Raw genomic sequence first — 8842 nt, forward strand, 5'->3', positions numbered from 1 at the left:
TAAAATATGTTATGGATTATAAATAGATATATACATTTGCAAGAAAATAAAGTATGGTTATACTTTTATAATTTTTTTAAATGTTGAATAATGTGAACTCGTAAAAAGTTGTATTTTAATACAAGGATTCGTAAGTATAATGTCGTGTCTTCATTATTTTTTCTCGTTATTTCCCACATGCTACAGTTTTATATTGTTTATGTAGATGTATACATTAAATACATTTTACCTTATTTAGATCCTTGGCCTACGTTACTTTCCAGCCAGAATTAAAGGCCTCTGTATATAACTTACAAGGAGTCATGCCTTTATTATTAGATATCTTTTATCTTATTTCCAACATCCATAGTTTTATCTTGTTTATCAAAACATTATTCCATTACATTATGGACAATACTCAAACACATATTGTACAATTCCTAGGCCTATATGTCTAGCCATGCATTACATTAAATATATTTCATTTTATTTATGCCTACATTTTTCACATCCTTTTCTAAATTGTTTGCAATTTTCTCTTACCGTACACTGGTTTACTGGCAGCTATATCATTCTTTGCCTTTGAATAATTATTTAAAAATGTATTCATAATGACAAAGTATTTTATCAGCAAGTTCAACATATTCCATCCCACATGGGCATATATCATTTACAAAACCAGCATCACTACATAAGACTGTTTTTGAGAGTAACACCAACAACTTCTTTTGATTTCTACATTTTACAAATTTTTCTTCATTAACACTGCTTTAAATCAATGCATTTACAATGCAGTAACAATTTTTGTAATGTAAAGTACAAAATCTGAACGAAGAGTAAGTCCTCCTTGGTTCAAAGTGTCAAAAAAAATATCTTGATTATTGGCTTCTTTCCCTACCAAATAATCAATGCAAAATGAGCAATCTAACTTTGAGAATATCTTAAAAAGGCATAATCCGATATATACACAAGACAGGAAGTATCAGCCTCGAAAGTGAAAGTATCAGGGTCTTGCATAACACTAAAAAATGGAGAGCTCTACATCTACCAGTACCATTTCATTTCATTCTGGTTCTGTATTTTTTGCTGCTTCAAAGTTTTGTGAGGATTATTTTAGAAATTCATATTTGACTGATTTTATGCCTATAAAATTTAGCATAAATTATAAAAACTATTCAACATGCGAAAACAAAAAGTAAATCGCATATCCTTCAAATACACTTGTAAGAGGGTCGATGTCTGACTCACATGTTGCCAAGTTTCTGTCTTCCGACCTTCTACTAGGGTTGATTGTGTGCATTGTCTTCGGAGAGTTGACTGAACAACAATTCCCGAATAAATTTACTTGTAAAGAGTTAATATCAACAAGAGCCGTTCAATAATTTACAAAAATCGCTATCCACACACAGACAGAAAGCATACCCAAAATATCTTCGTATAAGGGATGCTGAAAATCGAATTTTGTACATTACAATGCTATTTACATTTCTCATAATGGCGAAAGTGAAATGAAAACAAAAGATGTAAATCAGTTTTTGAGGACATACAACTTTTAACAGGACCTGCAAGGCACCTCATTTACATTTATTAGGAATTTATCCACTACCAATATGTATCACATGTGTAAACCATGCTGGAGTTGCGTTCAAACCCAAGTTAGTCCAAGAAGAATTTATGGAGAGCAAAGAAGATGATGATGCAGGATTTCCCAGAATACTAGTTTTCATTGCAGTCCATTCTATCCTTTCTTTATTCTTACTTACTTACAAATGGCTTTTAAGGAACCCAGGGGTTTATTGCCATCCTCACATAAGCCTGACATCGGTCCCTATCCTGAGCAAGATTAATCCAGCCTCTACCATCATATCCCACCTCCCTCAAATCCATTTTTATATTATCCTCCCATCTACGTCTTGGCCTTCCAAAAGGTCTTTTTCCATCCGGTCTCCCAACTAACACTCTATATGCATTTCTGGATTTCCTCGTATGTGCTATATGCCCTGCCCATCTCAAATGTCTGGATTTAATATTCTTTCTTTATTCACTAATATTAATATAATGAAACATGTTCAATGTCGTATTCTCAATATGATGTGCTCAAAATCTGATAATGAAGGGCACATACGACAATCATTCATCCTTTGGAAATACTCGTGAACTTTCACACATTTCCACTACTTTACGTTAATTAAATTACAAACACCAAAATACGGATGCATTTTTTAAATGAACGTCCATACTAACGCAACGCACCAGGCCAAGAAAGCAGGACCACTTAGGTGCTCACTGATGTCATCCTGAGTAAGATTGAGTCTCAAGTACACCCGCTGCCAGATGGCTTCCTGTCCTGTGAAGGCCAGTGCCAGGTTGATGCCGTTGAGTGCCATCCAGTCAATCTCTCTCTCCCAGCGCAGCCAGTCCCACCATACAAAGCTGTAGCTCGTCGTGCACACATTCTGATAGTACCGAAACCTGTCAGAACACAAACCAAGTCCTGGGCTCTTATTTCTGTCATATACTGACAGGAATAAAGCCAGATTTTCTTCCTGTCACTGTCAGAAGTGGACAATAAAATGAGCAAGAACAAGTAAAGAGCATGCCTTGAGTAACTCCTGGTTGTTGTCTTTGATAGTTTGGCAATTAGTGTGCTTATCTTTGTGCCTAACAAGGAAACATTCTTGCTTCAGGGTCGCGTTTTCGAGAAGTGTGTCATGCTACATTAATCCTTGTATAATGGACCTCGTATGTAGAAACATTTTAGAGCTCTATTCACACCAACACGATTAGAAAACCAATGATTATTCCTGAATTATGTGAGATAGGAAAAAACTTCATTACCAAAATATGTTCCAAACCACTTAAGGAAAATGCTCTATTAGAACTTCATGAATCATCCTGCACATGCTAGGACCAATCCTGGTTACTTAAGAAAAGGAGTTACTTCAGTCAAACATCCACGTTTTTTTTATTATTTAACATCATTCTTCCCACTAACCATTGAAGTATTACTATTAATATTACTACGTTTTATTGTTTCAATGTATATTTCACTCTTGGTAGTGTGGAAAAGAAGGCCTAATGGTCTTTAACTCTACCAGAAGAAACAAACAAATAAATAGACCTAAATATAAATAAATAAATAACCTGTCAGCAGAAGTGACAGTGAGGTTGACAGTAGGCAGCACCTCAGGTAGAGTAAGCTGGTCAGAGTCCCATGAAACATGGCAGTGGCAGTAATACTTCAGGTAATGGTGGAAGCCCCAGGTTGCGGCCACACCACTTGTGCCCACAATGGTCACAATTTCCGCACCTTCTTCTTTCACAATCTGCAAGAAGTCATCTTCCATTTACAATACAGGTACAGACTTATATTTTGTGCATGTACTGCAAAGTTTATGAAAATATTGAGAGATGTAGTTTTGACATAATTATGAACTTCATTCACCGTGTATCACAGTAATATTACATTACATTACTTCTCCAGATTATAAATTAGTAAACAAACAAATCAAAATTAACGAACAGAAGCAGAAGAGAATGAATAAATACATTAAATCAACAAATAAAAGAATGAAACAATAAAATAAAGCAAATGTATTAATAATAAAGCAGTGAAAAATATGTACTGGTAAATAAATAAATGATCAATTAAATAAATGAAAAAAAAAAAAAATTAAAAATAACAAAAACGTCGACATATTTGTGGAAATTATGTTTAATTAACGGGTTTTACAATGCTCTAAGACATCATCCTGTGCCCATTTTAGAATTCTATAGCCTTTCTCCATTCTTCTCTGTTCTTCCATGCTCCATCTTCCAAGCCCCTTTCTCTCACTGTTCTAATTATTCCTTATGTCAGTGTCAATTTTGGTCTTCCCCACTTATACTTTTCTGTTAGAATCCATTCATACACGTTCTTCGGCAATCTATCTTCTGTCATATTTTTCTTGTTACCAAATCATCTTACAATTTTTGTTTTGATAAATTCTACAAGCAATCCTTGCACTTTCATTTTTCTCTTATAACATTATTTCTAAGTTTGCTCTTCTTCTTTTATTCTCACCATCTGGCTGTTCCTTTAATGGGTCTTTTAGTATTTTACTTTTTTCCAATAAGCAGAAAGCTGGCACGTTGTAAAAGAAGGAAAGATATATAATCAATGGCAAGGACATTTTTAAGAGTAGTTCAGGGACGTGACAGATGTAATCACGTAAGCACTAAATTTTACAACACGAACTAAACATAAGAAAGAAACAAAGCATATGAAAATAAAATAAAATGATTGGCAAGATATTTGATGAGAATAGCATACAACAGCCATCTGAAGTACCAAGTACCTAGAAACTGGAAGATTTCGAGAAAGAGCACATAACAGGATTGCTAGTTTATGCTTGACGTGCAATAGAAAAATACTTCTTTGTGATTTTTACAGAGCTCTCAATCTTTATTATGTTATAACATTTACCTTAAAACATTCTGTTGCTGTTGTGATTCACCAACATTAAATATTTCGTTTCTCTTTTCTTCAATAGCTTTGTTGGTCTGCTGAATAACTACACAGAAAACATGCAAGTTAACTGCACAGTTCTAGCTTGCAATTTATTATTCTTGAAGTATACATATACATACATAGCGTTATGCCCAAGGACAGGTCTTCCACTGCAAACCCAGCATTCTCTAATCTACCCTATTTTCTGCCTCCCTCTTAGTTATAAGAAAAATCCTAAAAAATTTCTTACAAACATATCACAAGCACTGCTTTCGTAACTTTGGCACAATATTGTGATGGGTGGTCATCTCATTATCATCAGGCCATGAGGATGATGGATCTTGCCAATCAGTACTGTAACATAACCTCTAACACAGAGTTAGGGATTTCATATCTGACCAATCACTTGAATTTAAAACAGAATGAATATAGTCTGCTTATTTCCTATTTAAAGTGAAAAAGGTAATTATTACAGAAAAACATTACAGATAGTCACAATGGATTTTTCTGTTTGCCAAAACTTCTTCCAGAGTCAATATAGGGCTCACTCACAAGGTAGCTATTAAAGAGTTCATGTCGAAGCCCATACACGAACAGGAAACACTGTTACAGCTTCACAACAGATAGACAAATAAATTGTTTTATGGTGTTTTACTAAGATATTGTGGCTGCATAGTCTGCAATTATACCCCACCTTCTTTATCAATGTATGAACCATCTGCATAAAAATGCAACCATTGTTCTTGTAGATATCTCTGCTGGATTGTTTTTATATTGATTTGTTTTAAAATTTCAGGAGGTGTATTTGATTTATTTAAATTTTCTATATCACATGAAAATTCTAACATAATTTAAAACTCGGCAATCAAGTGAAGCCATCAGAATGATTCTATCACAGTTTGAAATCATGCCTCAAGAAATTTCTCATTAATGCTTGCAGTTGACAGTTACCTTAAAGGTGTCCTTGCCGACTGGTCCCAAGTTAGGGTCTACTGTCAACTGAAACAAACTCGCTTTATCTGATATGAGGCGCCTAACAACTCCATTTGCAGCTTCTGTTTGGACCCGATCACTGGTCTGTACCTTTAGATGCCCCAAGGTCACGTAGAAATCTAACAACACAAGAATAAAAAAACATTCAGAATTATTTATCTGCCATGACACATGTCCATCAATATGCCTCTTATAATAAATAAAATATTTTCACGCAAATCGTCTGTAGCTGCATTTAGGTTGGCAACAGGCCATGACTGTTTGGCCAAGCACCTGCATAGAATTGGAATATATCAATCCTCTAACTGCCCATTGTGCAATTCAAATCAAGAAATGGATGTGGAACACCTGAAAATCTGTGCTTCAGTGGCTGACCATAACAATATCTTTGAAAAATATTGGAGTGCAAGAGGTCAAATGACTTTATTGTCAAACGCTTGGCATTAGAAAACAACAAACCAACATATTTTCACACTCAAATAATAGAGAAAGTATTCATTCATTCATTCATTCATCCATTCAATGAAGTATTGACTTACAAAAATAGTGCCTAACGAAAAAAAAATTATCGGAGGTGAAAGTGAACAAATAAACATGTGATTCAGTGACTAGTGAAAGAATAGGGGATAAGAGTGATGACAGAAGTATGGAGAGGTAGAAGGATTGTAAATTGGAGATAAAAGTGAATTTTTTTATTTTATTGGGTTATTTTACGACGCTGTATCAACATCTAGGTTATTTAGCGCCTGAATGAAATGAAGGTGAAAATGCCGGTGAAATGAGTCCGGGGTCCAGCACCGAAAGTTACCCAGCATTTGCTCGTATTGGGTTGAGGGAAACCCCCGGAAAAAACCTCAACCAGGTAACTTGCCCCAACTGGGATTCGAACCCGGGCCACCTGGTTTCGCGGCCAGACGCACTGACCGTTACTCTACAGATGTGGACGAGATAAAAGTAAATGATTGTGATTAAGTAGTGTTAGTAAAAGGTAGAATACAAATTAAGGAAGTATTAAAAGATAGGAAGATAGGAAGTACCTCAATATAAGGAAACAAGAAAAGTGGTGAGATGATCTAGCGATAGACGGGAAAGTTTTCAAGGTGAGAGGGTAGATAGCAAATTGAGGGTATGTATTATAGTAACAGGAGTTGTAAAGGTAAAATAAGATGACTGCACACGTCGATGAAAGTTTGTATGTGTTATTGTAATTAGAAGGTGATTGGGAGCACGAATACATAGATGTGGTGGCGACCATTACTATTAATATACCTACATCTCTTCCGGTATTAACCCTACTATTAATTCAGTGCTGTGATTAAAGCCGTTGTTTAGGTTGCTAAGGACGATGAAATAAAGACCAGTTTAGATATCAGTTATGACTAAAAAAAATATTACTTTATGTATTTATCCCAGCTTTCTGTATCCGGTATGTTCATAATCCACTTCCTCCCCCTCCTTCTCTCATTTCTTATCGACAATGCACTTCAAGATTTCAATTATTAATTTCCATCAACTCTGATAACTAGCCTACAGTGACTAAGTTCGCTGAGCTAATATGTAGAAGCTACATCGACAGTGATTCACCCAGTCAATCAAAGAAATTTAATACATAACCTAATATCAACATTGGCAGAATGAAAGGGAGAGGAAAGGAGAGGAAGGAGAGGAGAGGAGGAGGGGAAGAAGAAGAAGAAAGGATATTGAATTACAATTAAAAGTAGCATTCACTTAGGCTACACTAGCGCACGGTAAGTTCAGGTGATTTTGGAAGTGAAAATCATAAATTTACAAAGAATCCTTTTGTGGAGATAAAGTTTAATGACCCTGTGGACGCTATGGTAGTATTTTCCCTGGACCAAGAAAACAATATCACCTGAACTTACCTTGGTACGTTATGGGAAAACACAAACTGCAAATAAACAAATACCCAAATAAAAATTGCCTGCTGCAATTTATCAGAGGCAAAACCTGAATAAAAATCGAAATAATGATTTTAACAGCGAGGTACTAGACCTATTAAAATAATAAGAAATCAATTTTATAAATCTCCTGAAAATGACAACAGAATCCAAGACAATATTGGTGTGAAGTTTTTACAATTCAGCTATGATTATGGGAATAGGGAAAAAGGAAGGAAAACGTAAACTGTTTAGTGTTTACTAACATTTTCACACCAGCAGAAATTCCATACTTACCATCCCCAGCAATGAATATGAAATACGTTGTGAAGATGACAGTAAACAATAACTGTTTCTGTAATTCCATGACGTGATTTATTCAAACATTTACACTAAATTACGTTGTAAAACTGAAATCAAAAGCGATCATACTTCATTATTCATATTATCATATCTGACACTTATGTCTCACATATTATGTAACCATATAATATGAAGTGTTTTAGTCCGTTATCGTAAACTATTATCTTATGATAAATGCCCTCAAAGTCACGTCAAAATTAATTACTACGACACGTCTGATAAGTGTGGAACCGCGATCAGCAGGAGTTCTGTCACAGACTGTGATTCTGTGATACTACGATCCTAGATCTTAGGATGTAATCTACGCTACGATGTAACAAGATTAAATTTCCCACGTAAATTCCTGCAAATAATGCATGCACATACATCTACTGGAAAGAATGTAATTAATTTAACGGTTAGATTTACACAAATATAATTTTATTGAGCTAATAAACATAACCTGTACTCAAATCAATTTCGAAGTTCCTATCTTCACGCACATGAACGCACTTTATCGGATTTCCTATTTTTTTTTAATAAATTATGACAAGTTCTGCTAGATCACAGATCACACACAGATGCTGCACCCACGCGGCGTCATTCAAAACTTATTTGAACGAAAACGCGGTATAGCCCCATGAACTAAAAAGGGTTTTAAAATAAAGGTTAAAGTATAAACATAAAAATATATATATATATATATATATATATATATATATATATATAATATCGCTACCTAAAAAATAATACAAAATGTTAAGCAAGTTGATTAAAATGTTCTCGTACATGCAAAGAAATTAATCCAATTAATCCAGACACTATAGAGTTGTCACTATAAAGTTTCACTCGAGCAGTGCGAAAAAAAAATTATATATATATATATATATATATATATATATATATATATATATATATATACTGTATATTGTATATTTATTTATTCAGAGTCTGGAATGTAAAACTCTGGGCGCCTTAAAGTCCTAAAATTGTATATTGGTATTATTATTATTTCCTCTGTGGTGGCTGAGTGGTCAGATCTTCAGTCTATCATGCAGGCAGTCCAGGTTAGAGTCCCAGTCAGACCTGAGATTTTTCATTGAAAAATTCATAAATAGTCACACTTGTGGCGGACAAGGTC

General features: G+C 34.5%; 1 protein-coding gene across 5 annotated transcripts in view; it reads right to left on the bottom strand.

Moving 5' to 3' along the window:
* Nucleotides 1–8284, bottom strand: part of Naglu (N-acetyl-alpha-glucosaminidase) — a 47712-nt gene extending 39428 nt beyond the window's left edge. For 2 of the 5 annotated variants that reach the window (XM_069816257.1, XM_069816256.1), the window contains exons 1-4: nucleotides 7657–8103; nucleotides 5420–5580; nucleotides 3124–3305; nucleotides 2233–2451 (exon numbers count right to left, since the gene is read on the bottom strand). In XM_069816257.1, coding sequence (XP_069672358.1) covers nucleotides 2233–2451; nucleotides 3124–3305; nucleotides 5420–5580; nucleotides 7657–7726 — 632 coding nt within the window. In that variant the 5' untranslated portion in view covers nucleotides 7727–8103. Of the gene's footprint in view, nucleotides 1–2232; nucleotides 2452–3123; nucleotides 3306–5419; nucleotides 5581–7656; nucleotides 8107–8164 lie in introns of those variants that run through there. The other 3 variants (XM_069816255.1, XM_069816258.1, XM_069816254.1) reach the window with 3 other exon arrangements.
* Nucleotides 8285–8842: the final 558 nt, after the last annotated feature.

The sequence above is a fragment of the Periplaneta americana genome, chromosome 17 (assembly GCF_040183065.1).
Source record: "Periplaneta americana isolate PAMFEO1 chromosome 17, P.americana_PAMFEO1_priV1, whole genome shotgun sequence".
NCBI lineage: Eukaryota > Metazoa > Arthropoda > Insecta > Blattodea > Blattidae > Periplaneta > Periplaneta americana.